Source organism: Neopsephotus bourkii, unplaced genomic scaffold (genome assembly GCF_033783945.1).
Source record: "Neopsephotus bourkii isolate Nb327-2 ecotype Australia unplaced genomic scaffold, CSIRO-AGI_Nbou_v1 NB_1600, whole genome shotgun sequence".
In the NCBI taxonomy this organism is placed as follows: domain Eukaryota; kingdom Metazoa; phylum Chordata; class Aves; order Psittaciformes; family Psittacidae; genus Neopsephotus; species Neopsephotus bourkii.
Genome location: NW_026902076.1, coordinates 3985986 through 4012231, shown reverse-complemented (window position 1 = coordinate 4012231; position 26246 = coordinate 3985986). Strand labels below are relative to the sequence as shown.

General features: G+C 40.5%; 1 protein-coding gene across 5 annotated transcripts in view; it reads right to left on the bottom strand.

Moving 5' to 3' along the window:
* RUNX2 (RUNX family transcription factor 2) overlaps positions 1 to 26246 on the bottom strand; it is a 160839-nt gene that overhangs the window by 132751 nt on the left and 1842 nt on the right. For all 5 annotated transcript variants that reach the window (XM_061372264.1, XM_061372265.1, XM_061372267.1 and 2 more), the window contains exons 2-3: positions 20272 to 20428; positions 14502 to 14606 (exon numbers count right to left, since the gene is read on the bottom strand). In XM_061372264.1, coding sequence (XP_061228248.1) covers positions 14502 to 14606; positions 20272 to 20428 — 262 coding nt within the window. The remainder of the gene's footprint in view (positions 1 to 14501; positions 14607 to 20271; positions 20429 to 26246) is intronic.

Genomic DNA, 26246 nt, shown 5'->3' with positions numbered 1-26246 from the left:
AGCCTAAAACAACTACATTACTGTGATACATCAGTATAGAGCAGCGAGACATGGGGGGAGCTCAAAGCTAACAGGATATAAAAAAAAAAAAAAGCGCCCATTTGTCCATCTTGAGGATGGACAAATATGAAGTAAAAACAAATAAATAAATAAATATGTTTCCATTTATTAAAGGAAACAGAAGCTTTCTGACTCATATTGTGATATACCTTGGATGGGAATATGCCTTAAAAACAGAACTTGAGTAAACAAACACCTTGATCCTCACCTTCTTCCCATATTCATGCCATTTCTGGGGTAGGGTAGTGCCAGAATTTGCATTTCACACAATGGGAACTGAGGCTGAGAGAAGGAGGTTTGCAATTTCCACTGAAGTTTGGTTATCTGCTTATAGGCATTTTCAAATGCTCAAATGTCATAAAGTTGTCAGAGGCAGATGAGAGACCTGCAGAACCCACGTCCAAATGCATCAGTCACTAAAACATCCTCCTACAGCCCTGACTTACGTGGCTGCAGAGCGCAGGTCTTGAAAACTTCCTGATGTGAGAATTAAAGGAGGGGAAAAAAAGGCATAGGGTAGGAGTGTTTTGTTCTCTTTAAAAAGAAACATTTCTTCTAACAGACAGCCATTATGCTGATGTTCCAGATACACTAACATTGCTTTTTGCTATATACAGTCTAAATCGTCATTCAAACAAGACGTGCAGGCTTCCAAAACAGGAGCTGTCTCAAATGCACTCCAAAAAACTGCATTTTACTTCAATGTAAAACTGCTCTTCAGTCCATATGGGAGATCTCAAGCATTTGCTGAATCTGGCTTCATTTCTAATGGAATTTATGTTGGAGAAACCATTTTGTTTTGACCAGCTTAGTTTTCATGCCAAACTTTTTTTTCCCTTCTAAATTCTGAGCCAAATTTCACTTGACAGACAGTATTCTCTTTGAAGAGATGACCGAACAGATGTAATTGTTCCATCTTGCATATGAGCCCGAAAATCTAATCTCTTCCTGAATTTGTGTCCTTACAAACATGTGCAGCCCTCTCAGAACTTTAAGTTGTTCTGCATACTGAACATAAATTGAGGGGTTTTGGAAATTTTTTAATAACTCGTAAAGTTGGATTCTGGATTCTGGAACCCGAGCGCAGGGCACACTGAACTAATTTAAAAATGTAAATATAAAAAGATATGACCCATAAGTGACAAATTAAAGGGGGAAACGTAAACGGTTTGCAGAGCGCACTGCCCTCCACCGCTGAGCGCTTATGCAGTGCAGCCACTCCGGGGTCAGCGTATTCTGGCAGCTCCAGATAATAAAAAATGCATAAACTTGCCACACATGGTAAAGCTACTGTGTCTGACATAGCACTAATGCAGAGGCCCAGAGAGGTGACTGAACCCTGGCTCCCAGCTGCATCAATCCCTGTTTTAATCACCCTCCTGACAACACTTCTCTTTCAGCTCTCAAGCTGCTTGGCTCCCGAGGACAGGAACACCGTGGTAACAAAAGACATGGAGGAAATCTTAAACAAAGTTGGAGTAGGGACGGGAATAAAACTGCCTGTGAAGGTGCCTTTTGCTCAGCACTCAAACCTGTCTCCAAAGAAGTTTGTTTTAACTTCAAATAAAAAAAAAAAACCACTATTCTTTGCTCATCCCTTCACTGCTGCAGTTTCTTCACCATTCCTTGAGGCAGCTCCAAAGTAGAGAGTGTGTTTTACTCAGAAGAAGGGAAAGATTTCTATGAGAGAGCAGATCTCATGTATAACTTGCAACACTGCCTGCTTCTGATCAGCTCCTCCAATTTACAAACCTGTTAAAACAACTCTTGTAGGTTTTAAATGGGCTCAACATCTTCAGCAGCTGAGTCACGTAGGAGAGGAAAAGGTAAAAACAAGTAAGTAGTTTCTCACTGGCTGACATCAGGGTATCCAAACCACCACAGACCCTGCCTCTGGCTGCACCTATCACCCATATTATTTCTGAAGAAGGACTAGTCATTTGCCCCAGATATTACATAGCTCTACACCTTCCCCAGGAGGCTCTCAGGAGCCTGAAGTGCCTTTCTCCACATTCACTGACTCCACCTTGCCAATGATACCAGGCCTGGATTTTGCTCATCCTGAGGTTCCAATGATGCACAAAGACTGAGCTGCCTCTACCTGAGCTAAGGGGGACTCAGAGAGCAGTGCATAGCCAGCCCCAAGGGATATTTAAGGCAAAGTTTGGAGGGCTTTTTTCTATGTTAATTTCCTGTGGTTGTCATTCTTAAACACACGGGGGTTTTTCCTAAAAACACTCTTTTTCAGAAGCACTACTGACTACATTGTCACTCTCAGTTCAGCAATGGGGCACCGAGGTGTAGGAGCACTCACAGCGAGGAGCTATGAGTAGTCCCAGCCTACAGCCCAAACTTCTTTGTGCTCGTGCTCCATGTGTGTTGCAGCCTGCACAACGTCTGTGTGGACCGTGCCAATTCAGTTGAAGTGTACGCACACCAAATTACCCCTCTGAAGAGGCAATGGGAGGGGAAGGAGAGTCCTGCCAAACGCTGGTGCCTGGAGGCACGCTGCCTTCTAACCTGCAACGCCTCCAGAAGCCCTGCAGGCTGCGGTGGCTCTTGTTTCATCTTTTACAAAGGTTGTTGCTCTCTCCAACACGTCCCCAGCGTGCAGGCAGGAGTCACGTCATGCTCTCATGTGCTGCTGGAGACGGCATCTCACTCGCTGCCTGCCCATCACCAGCCAAAGACCTGTTGAAGTTGATGCTGGAACTGCTGCAACCCATGAGGAGACCCTGCCAACTGCCAAGTTAATCTTCTATGCAGGATTTACACTGAAGCTAATGGATTATTCTTCAGTGCAAATTAACACCACGGTAGATTAAATATGTTAGAGGTGGGGCTTGTAGGACTGCCTATCATTAAAGCTGCCCAATGTTTCCGATTATAAGACCCGATTTTCAGTTGCTTGCAAGTTTACTGAACTTTGACTGTTTGCATCCCACATTTTCTTGCATGAGTAAAGAACACATTTCTTCAATTTCCACCAAAATGTCTCAGACATGCCTGGAAATAAGTTAGCACAGGGAAAACGGAGCACCTTGAGAAATATTTCTGGCAATCTTTTCCTGAAGAAGCTGTTTTTGTTGCTGCATTTTGGAATGGATATTTGAAATTCAGCAGTTTGGCTTTTTTCTCATATTCTTTTTTTTTTTTTTTCAGAATCTCCATTGTAATCCTTCCAGATTTGATAAAACTATAAAACTTTGAAAAATAAAATTTCACATAATAGAGTTTTCTTAGATTTTAACAGCTAAAAACTTTGATTACAGCTTGACAAAGGTAGCTGATTGCTGGCCCACAGTCTTTATGCTCCTGCCACACCATTTTTTGTTGTGACAATAGTTAAGTTGCTTAAACCAAAGTGTTCACAGATCCTATTCACTGTGTGTTCATACTTTTCCCAGTGCCTGGTATGAGACCTTCAGATTTATTCTTCAGGAGTACTGACCATTCACCACTAACATAACCTGAATACTATATATTGTTATATATAACATTTTGAACACTATATATCATTAGCTCTCTAAAAAATAAGAATAAAAGCAAGTGAGCATGTCCTGTGGCTAAACCAGCACATGCTTTTACAGTGAAGGACTGTTTTGTCACATACACACAACATGCATGAATTAAAGTTGCACTGATAACCATAATCTTGGCATGTCCCAAATCTGAGTGCTGAGACATGGAGTAATTCCTACTGTAATTTTTGTCTGTAGTGTACTCACAAAGCAAGACTCAGAGCTAGAAGTATCTGCCCTTTAATCAAAAAAGGTCTATTTCTTTTATGACGACAAGTTATTATTTATCAGGTGTGTAAGTATCCCCTTGTTATCCCCTTAAATCTATATTTATTCCCTTTTACACTAAGTCACCAGAGAAAAACAGTTCTCATTTTAATTCTTAGTGTTGCACTGCACGTATATAGTTAGTGAGGTGTTTACTTTGCACCCACATGGAAGTAAACACGCTTCCAGAAAGTTCCCTTCATCCTTAAGCTGGGTCTAAAGAACAGTCACTGTTACCTGGTTTTCACAAGCACCAACCTGTCTCCTACCTGTCTATAATAAAGACTATCTCTACAAGCCAACTGCTATCACGCTTCTCTTTTGCTGCCATCTTTCAGGAATAGCAAATATCAAGGAGAGTGAAACTAATAACATAGATCAGTAGGTACAGGTACATGCAAAATGAAAACCCTACCTAAATATCAATTCTGAGTATCCTTCATGTGCTGTAATTGTCCTAATTCTCACGGGTGCTTATGACTGTGGGTCATACCACAGGCGATGAATACTGTGGCGTGAGACCTCTTCACGGCACTAATAGACATACCCTGGGCTCACTCTTCCAAAGTGAAAGATAAAGGCTAATTAGACTGTCTGCCGTGAAGCTGATGAGGATTACATATACAAGCCAGACTACTGCTGAGCTGTAGAGGCCACAGCCTCTGGGAGTGGAACAGTAACAAGCACATCAACATGGGGAAAGATGTTTTAAAGCAGGATAGGCACTTCTGTGTTGAGTGCCTGAGAGTTCCAACCAAGCAGACACGGAAAACATAAAAGATCACACAGTGGTTATTTATGTCTAACAAGGAGGGGTTCACCTACAACCTAAATTGTAACAAGCTTCAGAGAGCAACCCTTCAGTGCGGCTGTTGAAAAAGCAGGCACTAAAGCCCCCTTTTAAAAGGTTTAAAGAACAATAAAAAGGAATATAAAGAAGCATTTCAAAGCTGTGTGCTGCTGTAGTTGCCGGTAAGCCAGGTAGCTTGTTTAAAGCCCATTGTTTAATGCCGATTTATTGTTTAAATACCTGCACGGCACTGAGCGTCAGGCCTATGGCGACGCTGCTCTGCATTCCCTCTGCATTAGTGCTCACTGACAGTCTCCCTCAGAGATCTGCACACTGACACTTGGAGGTAGTTAAGGTAGGATAAACCAGCCTCTAAAACATACACACATCTCGCTCTTGACTGCAATGGCCAGAGATGACCCACTGAGACACCACCATATCCAGCATTTAGGCAAGTCAATCCACCCTGCACCTCTGAAAATTTGCCCCATATGTCATTTTGAAGAAAGGATTTTCCTTTTGACTGCTCAGGTGATGAATTGGAACACTGAATCATTTACATTCACAGCTCTATTGCTGAACCCTGTTCTGTAGACTCACAGGATCAACTATGTTGAAAAAGATGATCAAGACCCTCAAGTCCAACCACTCCCAAGGACCCACGTCACTAAGGGCTTTGTCTAATGTTTTTTGAACACTTCCAGGGATGGTGACTCCACTACTTCCCTGGGCAGCCTGTTCCAATGCCTGACTACCCTTTCAGGAAAAAAGTTTTTCCTAAGATCCAGTCTAAACCTCCGCTGGTGCAGCTTGAGGCTGTTACCTCTTGTCCTATCACTTGTTACTTGGGAGAAGAGACTGACTCCAATCTCCATTCTCCTTTCAGGCAGTTGTAGAGAGCAATAAGGTCCCCCCTGAGCTTTCTTTTCTCCAGACTAAACAATCCCAGCTCCCTCAGCAGTTCCTTGTAAGACTTGTGCTCTAGATCCTTCATCAGCTTCTTTGTCCTTCTCTGGACCTGCTCCGGTAGCTCAGTATCTCTCCTTTAATGAGAGGTCCAGAACTGAACACAGTATTTGAGGTGTGGGCAACATTTCTGTGTACAGAGGTAGCAATTTTATTATGGCATTGGTTTTGCAAACAATTGCTCAAAGACATCAAAAAAGACCAGAACTGGGAGCAGACCCATAGTGGACCCATAGCTCAGATCATCAAAGCTGGAGAATGTCCAATGTAAAAGCAAAATGCATGTTCCACAGATCCAAAGTTTATGGTGGTAAGAGACCCAAGGAATGGTAAATCAAATTATTCTTAATTTAATTGTATCCTAGAAACCTGGAACCAACTCTATTGCATTTCATATGTCTACAGTGCTTGATAAATTCACTAGATTTGTTGAATTAATTGAAGTATATTGTTGTCTAAGAATCTGAACCTATGTCCTTTGTTATGTATGTACACATGCAAAAAATGTATAATATGTTCTGTACTTGTTGCCAGTGGTTTGTACCATACAGCAATTGTGTATTATATTTTCAGGTCTCTATTCTTTTCCAGCTTCTGTACTGAGAAACACAGGTCTGAATTTTCAAAACACAATAAATAATTGTGAGTACTATCTTTTTTGATGGGTAATCTCTGGATTTCTAATCCCTTTTAATATAACCCGTTAAAATTGTTCTTCTTTTGCAAATCTAATCTAGTATTTACCATATGTAAACAAACATATACTACATCAGTGCCTGCCAGTGCCTAATCCTCTCCAGGAAGATGCTGCACCAGTGTGAAGCTGTTGTACATGATTTCCTACTTGTCTCACTACACATAATGAGATTGATCCCCATTCAGAGCTGGACTTATCCATTTCTTTGACAGCACACTCCTTGGTGCTTGTAGAGGTGAGGATTTTCTTGTTGAGCTCCAAGAGCAATGAAACTAAACACCATCAAGTGCCTCTGACCACACATGACATTTAAGACCATGTCTACTACTGTGGGAATTAATGAATGAGAAAGCGTATGAAGGTTTAAGGAAGCAGACAACTAATTGGCATTACTCACATGGATTACAGACAGGTAGGAAGCAGATTCTACACTTGCAAGCACACTGATTAATACTTGTTTGGCATCCTGAATTTAAATTAGCTGGGCTACTAAAGAAGCAGGGTATTATGAAGTGGTAGCAAAGTTCACAAAATGAAGGTACAAAAGTTTGATGGAAGCAACAAACATTTATGCCAGCAATAATCAGGTAAAAGGGTTTGCCTTCCCACGCTGTGGGAAAGATTACATCTCAGAACCAAAGGAGAACGGGCAGCATGTTAGCTATGGAAAAGGAAGGAACAATTAATATATTCTGATGTGAAGCAGGGAAGTTTGAAACTTGGAAAATCGTTATATGTGTTCCCCAATGTTCTTCACTTTTAGGTAACAATAAAGTGTATTAGCACCTTTAAGTTGCTTCTTCTGCAGCTGAAATATTTTAGTTAGTGTCAGAATTTTATTAAATGCCATGCCTTAATTACCTGAGTTTTAATCTGAGCAGTTCGCACAACCCAAACTGAGTAGGACCCAAGCAGTACTTGAGTACTGAAATCCTGCAAGAGGTGATAATGACGCCTTAGGTGATAGCATCAATCTTTAAGGTATGTGTGTATCGCAGTCATTATGGCAGCTGTATAGACACTTCAAAGACAGTTTAAAACAATTCCATACATTGTCAGAAATGTATCATGGACTGCTCACATTTCAACTGAAGACAAAGCATCCACCCAAGGAGCTGGTTAATCCATGCTGAGCTCTATGGTATCTGTGACTGCACTGCTATCCCTCCCTGAGCTCCCTACTTTAAAGTTAACTCAGGCTGTCTGAATTTCACAGCAGTCATTAGGTACACTTTAGGACTACAGTATCTCCTAATCTAATCTGATTTCAGCCATCTCAAAAACAGGGTACCTAGTCTAGACTAGTCATCTAGCCTCCACTTATAATCAATGGAAAGGGACAGATAGCTTTAAAATGTAGTTCACTGCACTCTAAGATAGGTGTTACGATAGGTGGGATGAATCACTCTCTGCAAGTGCCTGTGTCCCTTCATTCACTTCAGAGGAAACTTACCCTACATGTCTAGTTTTTGAGGTGCTGAAAGCAACCCTCAGTCAAGCCACTGTTTTCCTGAGAAAGCTGATCTACTGTAGATGAAACAGGGGATCTGAGCAGACACATGCATTAAGAAACACAGCTCTTCGTAAGAATAAGGTTTCCGGCATCCCAAATATAATGCAGCATGAGATCATTTTGAAGTTTCAATTAAATGTGATATTCATCCTCATTTCCTCTTCTGCATTCCTTGTCTGGTTAAATCAGCATCTGTGTTTCGTGTCTGGGATGACCATGTTTCAGTGGAGAATGAAGTTTATATGGAGACTAAAAATAAACTTTATAAAAACCTTATAAATAAATTGAGGATTGCCAGCAAGGAAGAACTATGTTAGTACTCTACTTACTCTGATGCAGTGATATACACACGTACATGCTCTGTTCTCTACTTCCCAACCCACTTTGGAAAGCGGAGGGAGAGGTAAAAGAGGTGTTACACTGAAGTGTGAGAATAAAATGCTCACAGTAGTAGCAACAAGCTAAATGCATTTCAAAAGAGAAGATGTACAAGTGTTCTCTTGGAAGGTAAGTACAGAACAAAATGGTCTGGGAAAAACTATTAATGCCTTTTTTTTTTAATACCATCTTCCTCCCTAGTACCTACACGGTGTAGTTACAGACTTGCCAAAATGGTTTTCACTTTTCCTTTCCTCACAGTTGTGCTGTATGGAGATGCAGAATAGACTCATTGCCACTACTGACTTCATTTGTTTAGTTACAACCCCTTTTTCCATCAGTATTTTTCAGAGAGACTGTAAGCTATTGAGGGCAAAACTCTCTTATACAACTATGCAGCACAAGTCTGCAGAGGAACTCTGATTTTATTTGTGGCTTAGAGAGACACTTTGAATACAAACAGCAATAGCTGGAATATCAAAAGAACACCATGATGGTCATCTTACATGCTGAATGTACTAGGAATGGTGTTCCCTCTGCAATGAGATGGAAATAGTCTGTTCTGTTGACAAACTGAGATAGCATTACTGTTGGTGAGGACAGATTAGAGAATGGGTTATCCTCAGACTTGCCCATTTGTTTTACTTAATTTTCTCAAAGCCTTTTCCCTCTCCCTGCAACAGTGAATACATGGTCAGTCTGTCACCACTCTGGGCAGCAATGTCATCCTATGGAGACATCCATATGGTGCCACGTAGGTCACTGGAATTTCAGAACTGCAGCGTATTAATTCAAGCCATGAGTGAGCTGAGTAGGTTTCCCTTTCATCTCACCCTACCCAGCGCACCAGCAGACAAAAGTTACAATCAGTGGAAAATAAATTCTTTTTACTCTCATAGTCTATTCCTCTGATGAGGAGTTTTATGCACCAGCCCCCCTCTAGCCGCAGTGGAAAAAACAAGAACTGACTGGTCCTTGGGATGCAGCTACCATCCCCAACAGCCTCCTGCTCACCTTGTTCCAAAGATGTGCATGGTGGTTGGGGTAACTATAAGAAGCACTGCTCTGTGGGTTACACACCCATCTCAAACATAAACCTAAACCACTGGAGTATATAATGTCTGCCACCTTTGATGAGGAACACTTGAATCATCCCACCAGTTTCTTACAGCCTCTGGGAATGCTCAGGAGCTCCAGTCCCCAACTAGTGTGGCTTGTGAAACTGCACATTTGCAAAACAAATAAACCAGCAGCAAATGATAGTGAGTGAAACTACGATGTCTGGCACTTTACACTGCAAAAGGACTCGGTGTTACACCACTGATCTCAGAAACGCTGCAGTTCCTTACTGGGGACCTGAGCATAAGAGGTCAGGTCCCAGCTTCTAAGTGGTCAGGCTTAAATATGCTAATGATAGTCACAGGAAAGAGCACCACAGCATAGCCACGCTGAACATTTATTTGGCTGTATAATCACATTTTGCCTCATTTCTTACAAAGGGGCATTATAAGGCAAACATTGAGCTTCACAAAGTCATTTAGAGCAACTTGCAAACCACCAGACCGCCCACTCTGCCTTCCTCTGCTCCCACTTACGCTGGGAGAAATCCGGAATAACCCAGCTGATCTCAGTAGAGATTTGTCACTCTGAAAGACATCAGTGCAAGTCACAGATTTTCTAGCTTCAGTTTGGATGAAACCCCAGGACTCGTTCATCATATCTCAGGGTAGTTAGCATTGACTTTAATTAAAAACCTCCTCGCCATGCCAAAACGCATGCCGATGCAAACTTCTGTGCTCAGCGTCTGCAATGCATCGCTTAAAAAAACAGCGATGCTACATTTACTGTCTGGGGTGGATGCACTAGGTAGGACCTGCCTGTAAAATTCTCTCTTACTCTGAAAACCTTCTCTCTGCACTGCCCCAATTTACTACAGAGCAAGAAACCAGAGTCAAATCAATATATTCTTGGGAAGGAAGGGGGGGGCTGGCAGAGTGGTTTTTGAAGGCAAGCCAGAGAATACTCTAAACAGGGGGCACACAGCATGTTTTAACTGCTGTGATAATTCTGCATAAAGAGATGTTAAGGATCTAGCTCCTTGCTGTAGCATGCCATGTGTCCCTGAATAAAATTACTGCCATGCAGGCTGTTAGCAGAGGAATGCATAAACAGACAATGTATCCTTGCATCAGTTCCACAAAATGTTGCACAACACAAATGCCTCTCGATGTGTCATTTCCTGCTTGGCCACCAGCCCAGCTCCTGACAGGCAGTCAACAAAAAAAAAAAAAAAAAAAAAAAAAAGAGAAAAAAAGAAAGACAGAAAAAAAAAAAACCACCAAAAAAAAACCCAACCAACCCCACAACCGAAACCTGAAAGATTTAAAGCTGTTCTACTCCAAAGCACATTCCACTAACCCCAGACTTATCCCTCCACCTTCCGCCTGTGACAGAAAAGCGGGAGAACTTCCTAAAAGCTGTTATGGTTTGAAGTCGAGGAATCTCAAATATCTCACTCACTTATCTACGTTTTATAAGCCGGGTCAGCCAAACGGTTAATAGAGAGGCTGAGCAGAACCCCTCTCACCGGCTTTCAGTGGCTTCTGCAGCGTGCACAGACAAAAAGGCGATGTTTACTCATACCTTTCATCACGTGTGCACCTTGCGAGCTGCAGCGGCAGAGAAATACTCAGGAGCTGAATGAAGCTGAGCAGTTTTCCCCCTACTGAAACGCTTCAGTTCAAAACTCAGAACTACTTTTCCATTCACACTGATAGAGAAAATTGAGGTTGGTGGCGTTGGAAACTACTTTTAACTAGAGAAGAAATAAAGTCTTTGGAAGCCAGGCAAAATAGTAATATAGACTTCTCCTTGTTCCTTCCTCCTGATTTCCCTCCTAAGTGGATTTCTACCAAAAGCAGACAAAAAAGAAGTCATGTCTCCTACTTCCTATAGAAGGACAAATCATTATCTATTTTTAATGAGGTAAGGCAAAGGCATTCAAGGGGGGCTCAGCTAGAGGTTTGCGGGTTTATTGGTTTTATTGTTCTGTTGTTTTTTTTCTCTTTGAGTTCCTTTACAGTGACCTCTTGCTATCTGTTGGTCAGTTACGACCTCATGTCAACTTACTTCTCCGGAAAACTCCTTTCAGCTCTCCCAGCTGGAAGGCAGCTCTGCTGGCTAAGATCTGCATATGGCAGAGGTTTTATCCTGGATATGAGGAGAGAAAAGTATCTGCAGGATTTCCCAATGACTCCCAAAAACCTTATACAACCTCCCCTCTAGACTCCATCACTCAGAGTGCAGTGTGCTATCTCAAGTCCAGCACAAAGACTGTACAACACAGTAGATGTTCCTGGATGGTAATCTAGACAGACTGAAATAAATAATTAAAAATAAATAACTCTTTTCCAAGGAAAAATCAACAGAAGATCTTTTCTCACATAGAAATGTCCAGGTTTTCCTAACAGGACAACCTGATATCACTATCGCTATTAAAAAGTTTTACAATAGTTAACAGAGAGACAGGGCAATGAGCTTCTACATGCATATGTTTAATACAGCTAAATGGCACTGGAGTCTCTGCATGCCATGACTCTTCAGCACTCTTGAAGTCAGGCTCTAAATGATTATGGTATCTGTCATGGTACTGCTGATGCTCCTACTGCTGCTGGAAAGCACGCAGCATTCATTCACTCGAGTCAACTTGCCAACAGAAGGTCAGAGTGCCTTGCCTTACAAATTCACGATCTAAAGCATGATGTCATGTCTTTAAATGATAAGCTGGCAACAAAGTAAATGACATTTTGTAAAGATGTGCAAAATTTTATGTTTACGCTACTTAGAACGAAGGTTCTAATAAGTCATCGGTTGTGTTCCTTTAAAGGGAAGTCTTATAACTCAGATGAATCACAACTGCAAAAGATCAAAGTTAAAAAACATCAATGATGCCATGGGGTACTTTTTAATCTTGTAATGAATGATGATCATGTGCTCTTATGAAGTTGGTCCAACTGCCAACGCCAGATGTGTATATTAAGAAAAAAGTTGTTTGTGATGTGACAGCTCTGGTTGAGCTGCCAGAGAGAGGAAAACTAGGATAACATGCCTGAGATGTTGAAGTGAAATACAGATCCTGGCAGACAGGGGCACTATTTGCTGATACATAATTTGTTAAGAAAAACACATTAGCTATCAGAGCTCCTCACTGAATTTAATTCCTTATTGCCCCCATCCACCTAATTTTCCTTATGCAATGCAAATGCCAGAAAAACTTCTTGAACGATTACTACCAAACGGTAATAAATCTACAGGAGTGCGGGGGCTCTCAGAAGGAAGCAGAACTTCAGTGAAACTCTCATAGCTCACTGGAGCTGCTCTTTCCCTGAAAATTCAACCCTAATACCTAGTCATTCTGGAGGTGCCATAGCCTTGAAAGTATCAGATGGCAGTAACAGAACTTGCAAGACCAAACTGACCCTAGAGCACAGATTCACTATTCACTGAGAAAGCTATTCATTGAGAATAACAGGTATCATGTACAGAGGTCTTTCAGGTCTAAACTAGAAAACTCCAGCAAAACTTGAAAATCTTACTAAGTTGTATGAACACAGCCTCACTTTTAGTCCACTGGACACCAAAATGGTGAGTCCCAATGCAAGCATGTTCCCTTTCTGTGATACACAGGGTAGTTCAAGCTGTTCTCTGCATCCTTTTCAGACTGCTCTGTTCTTCCACAGTGGTTGTGTCCTCTGCTGGGAGATTCCCTCTTCTGCAGTTGCCTCAATATATACATGGAAGAAGCCTCCAAATGGGAATGGCTAAACGATACATAACTTCCTCCCTGGTTTTTACTCTATGAAAGCAGTTTGCCCAGTGTCTCCAAGTAAGTTACACAGAGCACCAGGTGCAAGAGAAAATTAAAAATGGGAACTGGATAAGCTTAGGAGAGAAGTCAGTGACAGATGGATACTTCAACTGTAAGCAGGCAGCAACACAAGTATCTACATAATGAAATTTATCCATAGCTACTTGCTTTTTCTTATCTATTATTTGAGGTGAAACTCTACAGGCTGGACAGTTGCTACAGAAGGCATTTCAGTTCCAATCTCTAAGTGCAAGAGGAGGTGACACCGTAGCATGTATTAGCACGAGAAACACTTAACTGCATGAATTCTATCTACATTTTTCCACTTCTGCCTTTGTTGTAAACAAAACTCCATGAAGGAGTCTCATTTGTATGTGCAGATCAAAGGCAAAATAATTACTTGAGATGCTTCCATTATAGGGATCTTTTTAATGTGGTTATTCATCAAATAATTCTTAATCTCTAAATTTGATTTAAATACAGCTGTATCTAGTTAATCCAATCAATTTAGAAAGAGTCTTTAGATTAATAGAAGTTCTTTAGGTTAACAAAAAAATCCAGCACTGGCTCATCAGTGATACCCACACAATGTGAAATTGGCTACCAGCTAAGAATGCTAGACAGAAAGCCGTATAAAATGCCATGTATTAGTCAGACTTGACTGTACCTAAAAGTGCTACCCATAAAACTGCTAGAACATGACAAAACACAACTGTCATAAAAATATAGCTAGTGAACACTGCAAATAGATTCTTAGTAAGCTAGGAAGGTGTACTGCTATGAGATAAACATGCTGAGTGAAAATCTGCTGGGCTCTGTTTAAATGAAACATACTTTCTGTGCACAAATAAGAAACAAAGACCATGCTGTTGATATGTTTTTTTATCTTTCTTTGGTCCCCAGGGGTCTATGATGAGTCCATAGCTGAAAACCAGTTTCAGGTATGATGAGATTAACCAGGTGCATTAATTATCTAATGGCAAAAGAATTTAAGGGCAGAAAAAGGGCACTACATTATATATGTTCTCACTGCGCTAGGACTGATCCTGAAAGATGAGTCTCCTATTTTGTTCTAAACGTCTTCAGCTGGAAGCTCAAAAGAGTTTAGGGAATTCAGCATGCTGCAGGATTGTGCCTACTATGCCTAAATCAGATCATATATAATACAGTGGGTTTAGTTCTCATTTACACTGGCAGATAATGTATCAAGACTCTTGATGTGAATGAGAATCAGGCTCGTGATTGCCCAAATTCAGCCAAGCACTTAAGTGTGTGTTTAAGGCAAGTATGTGTGTGGTCCAATGCACTCCAAATTAAGCATGCACTTACATATTTTGCTGAGCAAGAACCAATGCTTGACAAAGACATATATTTCATTTACAGGTCTCTGGTAAACGAAATTAAGCAGATGTAAGTGCAAAAGTTAAGAATATAATACTCACTTCTTGGCTCTCTTGGCCCATCCACTGTAACCTTTATGGCTCTGTGGTATGTAGCGACTTGGGGGGGATTTGTCAGGACAGTTATTGTCAAAGTAAAGCTCTTCCCTACAAAGGGAAAAAAAACAACAAGGAATGAGTGATTACAACATGAAAACAGTCACATGCATGTTCAGTAAAGAATCAGAGACGTTTAAAATTATTCCCTGTCGTTACCACAATCGTGAAAATTAAAAACATAACTGACCATAGGAGTTTTCTTCCCCTTCAGTTTTACTCTATGTCAAGAATATGTCCATGTGTTGACAATCTAAATGTTTCTTATTTAATAATGGGTCATCATACAATGACAGAACAAAAGTGATTCACTGCTGAGGACAAGACAAATTCTTTGCTGTATTGAAAGTGGTGTAAGTCCAAAGCAAGTCAGATAATTTAAAAATTTACTCCAGTTTTGCAGCTGTGTGACAGAGAGCAGAATGTGGCCACATGTTATTTACTTCACAGTTTTATCGTTTCGTTTGTTTGACTTTACTACAATAAGATGAGGAAAGAACGTATTTTCCTCCTGGGAGTCATTTTAACAGGGAATCAGTGTCTCCTGTCCTTCATATGCCAGGGGTAATATGATGATATCATTATTACTGGAACACACTTTTTTGTTTTCTCTCTATATATTCCATCAGTGAAATACTGAGAAAAACCCCAGCTTTCCTGTGAGGGTGAGAAACTGCTCTGTGCACGTACGTTGCTATCGTCAGTCTCCATTTATTTATTTATCTTTCAAAGTCTGAATTCACACAAAGGTTTCACAAGATCATCCGCAGCCTTTAGCTGAATGAAAATGTTAACAAGAAATAAATGAAGGGAGCTGCCTGTGTCTGATCACACATTCTCACACGGTGCTGGCCCCCGTTTGGGAGACTCACTGACAGTTGTAATCTGTTAGATATGCAACGGTTAGTCATGTCAGATAGTCAAAACTGAAAACTGTTTCAAGACAGGAAAAGGTGGGCGTACAACAGTGACTCAATAAAACAGTCAGCAAACTTCGGCCTTCATGCTCATTTAAGCTGCTACTTTACCAGACGCTTAAAACTCTCTTCCCCCCACCCCTCCTACTCCCTGTGTGCATACGTGCATTTTTGTTGCTAGGGCTTTTCCTCTTGCTGAACTCTGAAGGCATTCAATCAAGACACAAATCTTCAATGATATGTAACAGCACAAACTTAATGCATTTTTTTTTTGCAGCTTAATACAGAACAGCTTATACATAAGGCATAATACAGAACAGAGCTTTGGCTGTCAAATCTAGTCATTGGTCTTTCTTTCTGGTCCAAGTCATATATTCCCCAAACCTGCCTGAGACATGCATCATTTATTATCAGGAGTGAAAATTCAAGCTGTCTTGGCTATATTTTTCACAAACTAGAATGTGACATAACTTTTTTTTTAAAGGAAATATTAACTATCATTTAGAGTAAAATGATTTTCCAGGTGTAGCTATGCTCCTGCTGTGCCCACCTCTCCAACAGATGCAGGATAGAGGAAAGGTTGGAACCCTGGCAAAGGTACAAAATCTCAGGAGGCTGAATTCTATCACAGTGGAGATGAGCAGCTGAAGGTGGCTTTCCCTGGTTTCGTTGAGAATTCTCAATTTCTCAGGTCTTTTGAGACTGATACTCAAAAATCTCATGGAGAGTTTAGGTGTATGGAGGACATCCAGTTTTTGTCCAGTCCTGCCCATCTGCTGTCCCCAGCATCAGAGTGTGCATAGGCAGCTTTCAGACACCAAGCAACAGCCCTGCTGAAGCACATAGTGCCTCCATGCCCGCTTGTTTAGGGCTGAAAAGGGTCCACGTCTTTTATCCCTCTCCAAGTACGAATTCAGCCTATTGCTTGGACATACATAATCTGCCAGGGACAGGTTTATAGCCTCCTTTGGCACCAGCTTACCATGTCAAAAAGTTCTGACAACTAAATTGCATGATTGTGGCATTCAGATCACAGTTACTCTCATAAAATCAGTAAAATATTACTAGTAACAAAGATACCAAAGGGATTTTCCATATACCTTTGAGTGAAAAGTTTGGCCTTCCAATACTTCTGTTCTGTTTATACATCGAATCAGTATAAAAGTCTATCATGACTAGAAACTGACCCAACAAAATATATTATGCCTATAAAATCATTCTACGGAAAAGCACTGCAAGATCTTCTACACTAAATATATCCCAACAGTACAGTAGTCAGAAAAAGATGCAATCCTCAATATAAAGAGCTATGTTTCAACCTTGCCTGTGAGCATTCTTAAACTGTCATCTCTCTGCCAGCCTAAGCTGAGTAAGTAAGCATCTAATTTGAAAGGGAAAAGGGTTTGTTCTCTAACTGGTATTCTACCGAACTGAAGCACTGATGCAGTAACACTGACAAAGCCTCCTCACACTCAGTAACTGATACATCACTTCATCACAGGATGATGTGTGGCCCGGTCAGCACACTCAGCTCCCAGAGCTTTCAAGAGATGATTTACGTATTACAGGATTATGAGCAAAATAAATTTTTAGGGTCCCCTCTTTCAGTGATGCTTGCACCTTCCACTGATATTTCACAGATATCCCTCCTCAGCTACAAAATCCTTTAATGCACTTTTTATCACCTTTCTTTATTGCCCTTAGTCTTTTCAACTATCCATTTTCAGAGGCTAAAGACTAATTGTAGTTCTCTTTTATGAAAGTCCCCAGCCAAGCAGTCATCTGGCACTATTGCTTCAGTGTGTCTAAACTGTGCATTCTTTGTTATTCACACATGTGAGCTGAGCTGACACAGAGGAAGACGAGATGGACATATGCTGAAGCACAAGGCAAACCCCAGAAATTAGCTTGAAAGGAGACTCAGCAGCTTGTGTGCTTTGCATATTTTTTCAGTTAGATGCTAATGTGATTAAAGTATCAGGACACAACAAAATTAAGGTTAAGATCCTTTGCTTATTGAAGACAGGAATTCTTTCTTCTCTGTGCTGTGGATCAGGCTTGTAAAAGTGAGCTACCGCCTGAAAACCACATACAAACAACTTCTGCATTCACATAAAGTGCCCCGGTTACTTAGTCTCATGAATCCAGAAAAGGTGTTTAAGAGAAATTACGCAAACGAAAACGTGAAGCTTCTGTCAGGCAAGCAACATTAATATGTATAAAAATCAAGTTTCTCCATTGAGCCATGGGAAGCAAGAAAAAAACGTGGGAGAGGAGGTGAAGTGGTAAGTTGATGATTCAGACTCCACAATCAAATTTAGAGATACAGAGATCAAAGACCGAGCTGTTTAGAAAGATGTAAATCTAAAGTCAGGAACAGGTGTGGATTAGTTTCTCGCTACCGAAAAGTGATCTCTTTATTACTTGATTTTTCCTGTTCTACTTCAAGACCTGCATCTACCGATATTTGTCTACGCAAGGAGCTTTCTCACTTCTCTTTGTAACTACTACTTTCTTTTTCTGATATTTTAACCAGGGTTCTAAAAGTCTATCATTAATGATAACTCTTTCTCCTTTGCTTCCTCTCTCTCTCTCCCCCTCTCTGTTCTAAGTCTGGAAGACAAGTCTGGACCAATTTCTCCATCCTGCCTCTGGCAGCAGAATGCAGCATTTCAGATCCTCCACTGAGTCCTGACTGCTTCAAAGGAAAAGCCCTACTTTCTTCCGTTAAGATCATAAGAAATATAGGGGGAGGGGGTCAGCTCTGTTTGGACATAATTACACTTCATCAAAAGAAGCTTTCTTCATCTTCCATGCGTGAAAAGTCTGCAAGCAGTTAAGTCTGTCTTTTTTCTTCCTTCTTTTTTTTCCTTTTTTTTTCTTTTCTTTTTTTTTTAATATAAAAATTGCTATTTGGGAAACTAGCCAAAACTCAGAAAGCCAATATAGTAAAACAGTGCACACCCTTTGTTTGTCTTTGAAGTCTCTTAAATAAATACATTGAGGGTTTGAAAAGTACACTATCACTTTTCCATAGATTCTACCCAGATTGATCAGAGAAAAAGTCTATTCCAAGTCTGCTAGATACAAATACAAATTAAAGTACTAGAAACAAATTTTAGGAGGTTTGTGTTCACGTGTGTCTGTAGCCATATCTACTGAGGCTTTAGGCCCTCAATTTAATTTCCTACGATTTAATAAAAGTATATATCATAGGTTTCAAATGAAATTCACGGACCAGAGGTAGTAGTACATCACATTTCAGTTCTTTTCAGCACTACTGAAAGACTGATACACTACTGAACTTTTACTGTAAGGCGACAGTAGTGATGGAGCCAGAAAACTTTCAAACCTAATCCATCAGCACAAAAACAAAGCAGACTGGTTTTTTTTAAAGAAAGTAAGACAAATGGAAGAGATAGGTAACACCTTATCCCAAAGGGCAATGAACTCCATATTTATACTGCATTACTGGTGCAATAGTTATTCTGTCTTTCAAGTTATTCTTTATTACTGGTACTTTTTAAGTTGTAAAATCATAAAGAGAATTGTTGGCCAGGTCACTAAAATAAAAAAAATAGCCACTGTGAACCATGCTTATGGTCTTACTTTCAGAAAGCACTTGTAAAAGCATGCTGACTGATTTAGACTATCTAGCCCTCTGTCCTGTGTTTGGTCTTTTTTTGGATAAATACTCTTTCCTTCCTTAAGATAAATTGCAACTGCTTTCTAAAGAATATTATTGTAAAATTAGTTTTATTGCTGATTTTCTAGCACAACTGATCGCTTTCTATTGCTTTGTTTTGCCCTATCAGGGTTAGTTAAAAAAAAAAACCAAAACAAAACCAGCAAAACCTGAAAAATTATTTCAAATACATAAACAAAAAATTATGTTGGCTGAATCAATGACTGATAGAACAAACCCCCCTGAAGATTCCTGCAGCGAAAACTGAAGTGCCAGCTTCCTTCAAGCTGCCCTTTCAATCACTACCTGAAATTTGAAAGCAGCCACAAGACTCTTAAAAGGAATTCTTGCAAACTTGCAATGATTACAAAGGATTCTCATGAGTGTAGGGCAGTTTCCAGATTATAGGAAGCTCCTAAACAGCTGGGACAATGACAGCATTCTACCTCTTCAGAAAAAAATAAGTTAGTTACCCTGTCATTTAAAGTAAAGGTGAAATTTAGTTCAAGCCCAAGCTTACCAGCAATTTATAAAAAGTCAAGCAGTTTACTAACAAGAAAGGTAGAACTTTTGCAAGTCATACACAGTATGATTTTAAAGGGCAAGGAAGTCACTAGAAAGCTTTCCACTAATAGCTGTAAGCCTTTAAAGATGTAAGCCCTTATAGAATATAACCTATAGCACATGTGATATGCAAAATGTCTTTAATTATAACTCTTATACAACTTCAGAAGCAGCTCTACTGCTAAAGGGAATTCTCCATCTCTCACTGCCATGTCCTGAGATACACTCTCTGACTCCACATAACCCAGATCACAAATAACCCCACTTCTGTCTACCTATGCTGTGGGACTAAAACAGGGAAGCAGGTACTTAAAACCTCCATCTGATAAACACGTGCAGAGACGTGAGAAGCAAGAAAAACTTAGGGAAGACTCAACTTGCTTGAGCTGCAAAAATGATTAAGTTTGCAAATAAAACGAGCATTCATCCCTCCAAATGAAAGGGCAACAATGATGCATTTACAGACTACTCACTATTTCACTGCAAAGTAAGTGTGGTGTCTAGACATTGGTTTTACTTCATGATGGACACAGAGAATGCAGTGGCCTACCTCTTCCACTTCTGCCCACAAATCGTAAGTCATTAAATCTGGCCACCTGGTTCTTCATCACGGCAGAAGCATTTCGCAGCTCTGCAGAGTAGTTCTCATCGTTTCCAGCCATGACAGTGACCACTGTCCCATCAGGCACTTCTCCTAAGGCCACCACCTGTTAAAATGGGAAGACAACCACAACTTGTGAGGCAACACTTTGAAAACACGTGTCTCCATCCCAGCTTTGGAGGCTGCCACGCTCATTACGAAGCTCTGTGGCAGCTTCTCCAGCTCACTGTGGTGAAGTCATGTATTAGCTGAACACAGAACAAAGTGCCACATCAAAGACAGAAACATCTTGTATTGTCTTCTTTTCTCATAGCCTAATGGGGAATTTCTTGTTACATTTCTTCAGAAACATTTAACATCCTTATGTAGAGTGTATGGTTTAATGATTCCTGAAGGCCAACTTTGTTCTTAGCAACCAGTGAGCAGCGAGAAAACATGAGGCATGGCTTGTATCCACAAATTATACGCGGGAATGCATTTGAAATGGAAAGTTAGTAATCACTACTAGCAGCCTTATCAACCAGATTCGGTTCTACTCTCTCCTGGTTGCACCATCACCTTGATCCTGGAGTTCCTGAGACTCCAAGCTGGAGAGAAACCTCCATCCACCCATCCCAGGAATGGCACCGGGGGCATCAGCAGACAAAGCTCTCCACCCAGCATGTTGCTGTGATGGAGGACGTGATGGCTGGAATTCAAACTCTTCAGATGCAATATAAAACAAAGGCTGTATTTCCTTGCAGGCATGTAAATTTTCATAGCGCTCGCAAGAGTCGCATGTGGTTAGTGCTGATACCTCCCTCAAATTCCAGGATGGGTGAACAGGAGATATCAAAGTATTTCTCCTTTATGTTTCAGTTAGCTGAGAGTCTCACTTTCATGCTTCAGTGGTTCTGTAGCCACTCCAACATCTGATTAATAAATGCCACAGCGCATACTGCTACTGTTTTCTGATCTGAAAACACAGGGATACCTATAGTGTTACTGCACTTTGACTTTTAAAAGTTAAAATAAATGGGAACACTACGGTACTATGAAGAAACTCATACACAGTTTTTCACACAGGGCAAAGAAGTCATGAACTAGTACCAAGAAAATGATTTCCTTTTGCCCAGTTAGCTAATACTGATGCTGGAAATACATTCGCAACAAGAAGAGATTCAGAAATACTGCATGGCTGAGCCTGAACTTGGAAAAAAAAAATTATCTTGAGACACGAAGTCTTGCAGTTTCTACCAGTTTACATGGCCAGATATGACTTTTTATATTATCTGGAGTAATTTATTCTGTTGCCTGAAATACGTATTATATTTTACCCTAAGCCCTGCTTTAAACGTTTCTCATAAATGATCCTGACTGAAACTAATAATTGCGGGTTGCACTTTAGTATTAATTAAGTGGAAAGAATGAGAAGTTATGAATATATAGGGAGAGTAGCCCAGTGCCCTGTACAGTGTTTCTCTAAGTCAATAAAAACTAATTACAAGAGCAGACAAAATCTGTAAATATTTAAAATAAACTGTATTACTGAAAATCATAGCTCATCTTCTTTAAAAGAAATACTGAAGAGAAAGAAGAAAGCAAAGCTAAAATACTGTATAAAAAGGATCTACCCTGGTGCTTTTCTGTTTCCCCATGAAACACCAGGTATTACCACCCAAAAGTGGAAACTGTGTTTTGCCACAAACTACTGTGAAGTCCTCGTCTACCAAGCAAAGATTTCACTTTAAAGTGACGTGAACATCCCTGAACATAAAAACACAGGAACCACCATTGTAGATAAGATCTGATGTCCCACTAACTCACTGCCTTGGGTCTGACAGCAACCAGGTATGACGGCTTCAAAGCGAGATGTAAGGAATAATAAATAACAATCAAGTAATAAACAATAATCTGCTGAACAGATTAGACAGAGCTGACTCTAACCTTTAATAAATGGGTATTGGCTTAAACTCAAAAGCATGGGGCTTCAGCCTACTTATAAACCACTCTCAGTGGGCAATAGACCCCGTTCCCCCTGGACAGTGCTGCCATGCATGCTGGCATCCCAGGGAGCTGCAACCTGCGTTTTTTATATCTCATGAACCAAAAAAAAGTAAAAAAAAAATAAATCACATTAACTTCAGAAATGTAAAGAAGCCAAGAGCACAGGAGGAAGTGTGAGCCTGCCAGGGGCCTCGGAAGAGGGAGCAGAACTGCAGCCTCAGCTCACCTCTTTCTCTCTAGGTAACCAGGGCATTGAGCAGGCAGCAGCAGCAGCATTGCATCTCCATCTCAGCCAGGTCTCCCCAACATGGGTTCAGCTTGCAATACCTGGGCAGAGGGGAACAATACCTCTTAAAAGGCCCCCCTCTCCCCTGTTGCTTTCCAGGGCTTTCTTCCCTACCCTTTCCACTCAATGATATCAGTTCAATTTGTTAGCTTAGACATCAGCCTAAAGCTGCACATGCCACTGCCAGAGCCACCGGGCTGGGTGCACCTAACCAAGAACTGCATCACTACTGAGCTCCACTGGTTTTTGGATGCAGTATGATGAAATATCACCATTCTTCTCATTTTAAGACCGAAGGAAAAGACAAACTGAAATCAGAAGGAAAAATAAAAACATTAGCTAATAAAGTCCTATTACATGAGAAGCTCCCCTATTACATGGAGTAGTAAAATTCTTGTCTTTTTCATCATTTCGTACTTTTTTTGCCATGAAAGACTTACACACATACGTAACAGCACTGGGTAGAAAAAAAGCTTTGCAAAACAAATTAGAAACCTGCAGAAATAGACTCATTTTAAGAATTTTAAAAAGTAACTTTACATACTGAAAGACTGTTGGCAAAAAAGCTTGATTTGGTAATTTTCTATCATGTATCAATCCAGAATTATTTACATACTCTTCGAAAGAGGATTGCAAGTGCACTGTGAAAAGAATGAGTGCACAAAAACCTAAAGATTAAAAGCAGCCACAGCACCCATTCCTGACCTTTTCTTCAAACATAAATATCTCTATTATTTCAAAATCTTCATTTTCCACATTAAACTACCTTCACATTTTGGTGATTAAAGCTCAAATTTGTTTTTCTTTTTGTAACTAAAGCTCAAAAAGGTACACAAAGTCAGATGAAGCCACAAAATACACACAAACCGATTCTTACAAGTTGAAAATAACTATGTATTTTTTTGCATAACACAATTATCATCTGGTTAGGCAACCTCTTTGCCCAGTTTCGGTCCAGCGGGATTTGAACTGGCCGAAGTATGTACCCTAAAGACGGAAGTTATCAGCACGAAGCAAAACTACTATACAACAGCAGGTACTAAGATCTTCTGCCAAGTAAAATGCTTGTTTCGGAAAAAAAGTAGTATACATGCTAAATAATTCCTCTCAAGCACCGATATACATCACTTCAACAATTTCCCTGTGAAACGCTGAATTCAAACTGCCCCAAATGTAAAATCATATGTACTGAGAACGCGCCTTCCAGGGATTGCCAAAAGAGCATCTGATACTATTAAAAATATTTTAATGTTCTGTAACTTAAAACAGAGTAACTGATTTGCACTACTTTTTGTTTCAGAATATACATCTGGGCTGCAATTTATACAGCAGGTTTCAGCTTGAAGCTATTTAAAACAGCTGAGTTATAAACTCTGAAAATTGGGGTTTGGAGTGGAAATGCTGACAGACCCTCAACTACTGTGGGTGCTACTGTGGGGAGGTTTTAGGCTTCACGTCCGTTATTTAAACCCTGCCTTTAGGTCCACCAAGACTCTGCCACACTCCGCATCATACAGAAGCCACATGTCACATCTAACGTGGCAATTTGGGTCTTTATGACTTTCAGTAAAAACTCCCAGGCAGACACATAAACAGAGGGGCAAACCCTGACAACTCTGCTCAAATAAAGTACCGCTGGCTATTAAGATTAACACACGAATATGCTCTGGACCTGGGTGAACAATATCCATTTGTTTTATGCTGGAATATTAATAGCTAGAGCTAAATTAATAGGTACACGTCTACTACTCTTCCCCACAAAACCAGTCCGCATTAACAATCTTACTAGTACACTCAACAGGGACTCCCTCCCCAGTGCGTGTAAATATTAATACTTAAAATCCAACCTAATACTAAGCCAACATTATTTCAAAAAGTTATAATCAAACCAGCACTGTTTATAACACACTTCCTCTCCTGCATATGATTTATATCTGTTTTTCTAAATTAAAACAGTGCTATATCCAGAGTACTTTTTAACTAGAGACCTCTGCGAAAGAATTATGACACACTTAACACACCACTCAAAACATCATCATATTATTATTTATTGCCAATAAAACTTCAAAAAGTGTGCTGTCTGTGAGCTATTTTACTTTCAAGTTACAGTTTAGCCGAGATTTCTATAGCCCAAATCTGTCTTTTTCCTTTCCAGAGATAATTCACATTCTGTTCTATCACAGTCAAGTGTTTCACTGTATGATTCATGCAGCTTCTTTGGTGCAAAAGCAGCGGCCAGCCGTATGCAAGTTACATTTAGAGAAATGAAATTATTTTTTAAAATGGTCAAAATTAATTCAACTGAGCTTCAAATTAATTTGCCATTAAATGAGGAAGCAAGTATCTTCAGCATGTAAAAAAGTATGCACTGCATCTGTGGAAACACAGATGTACCCAGAGCTGAGGAGTGCCAGGGGCAAGGTGCACTCCTGATGTACCAGTAAGTTGGTCAGATCTACACCTTCCTGTAAGCCATCACTTTTAGGACTTAAACATAAGATGTATATAAACGCATATATAGGAACACAAAAAGCTTTGGAAATGTACTAATCACTTTTCCATCCCTTTATCACATCTAAGTATTCTTACTGTCATAATGCTCTAACAAGCTTAATATTTACTTTAGATCTTTCCCTTATTCTAAGGAACTGTGACTGCATCCTTTGAATTGCTGTAAAGTAGGAGGAGGCTCAGACCTTTCAAATGAAAACTGCAACGTGAGTGCAATAACGTTAGCTCTTCCTCGTCCTTTCTATAAAGAGTAACGCTAATACCAACTTAATCTAACGCTCAATTAAATGATAATCACTATTCTCCAAAATCTCCTCCTCCTTACCCCACGGCCCCTCTGAATCAGTCACTGTGATCTACACCGAGAGAGCCTTTGAGTGCTACACCAAGTCACGAACACACAACACAATCCATCTTCCTGCCACTTCTACTGAGTCCGACCACCATGACCTGCACAAGCAGGCCCCACGGAAAAGGTTTGCTCCTCCTGTATCTCCTGACTCTCCAAGCTGCTTCCCCTATGCTTTAGCCAACCCTCATCCTCACCCCGCAATGTTTTGGAAGCAAAGCTGCATCTTTATCCCCCGTCACTTCAACACTAACTCATCTAACAGATTCTATGATTTCTTATGGCTGAACAGCTGTGGTAACATGGCTAGCGATTGGGAAACATCAGAAGGCGGCGATGTTCTGGTGACGACGCACTGGGTGAAGCTGTTTCCTAACTCTTCCACCTTTTGAGCTATTTTCAGGCACATTATTTCTCACATAGTGGGTATGGTAGCGACGATCCCCTTGCAGGGCCACCCCACTGTTGGGGCAGGTGCTCTGGGACACCCGGGACATCACCGTCTCAATACCCTCCCTAAACGGGAGAGCAAACTCCAGGCGAAAGCTTTCAAATATCACTAGGGGAGGACAAGGGCTTGCTTTAAAGCACACAAATCTTGTTGCTACAGTTCTTTTGGAAGATCTTTTCCTCTCATTAGCACGCCATGGGGATGTAAACAGAAAATTAAAAGCAGCATCCCTGGTGTGGATCAGGGATGGTATTTATTATTTAAATGCATGAGCCCTGCCAAGGAGAGTCTTCTGGCCAGACACTTCCCTGCGTGTCCACCAGGAGAAGTGACAGGGTCCC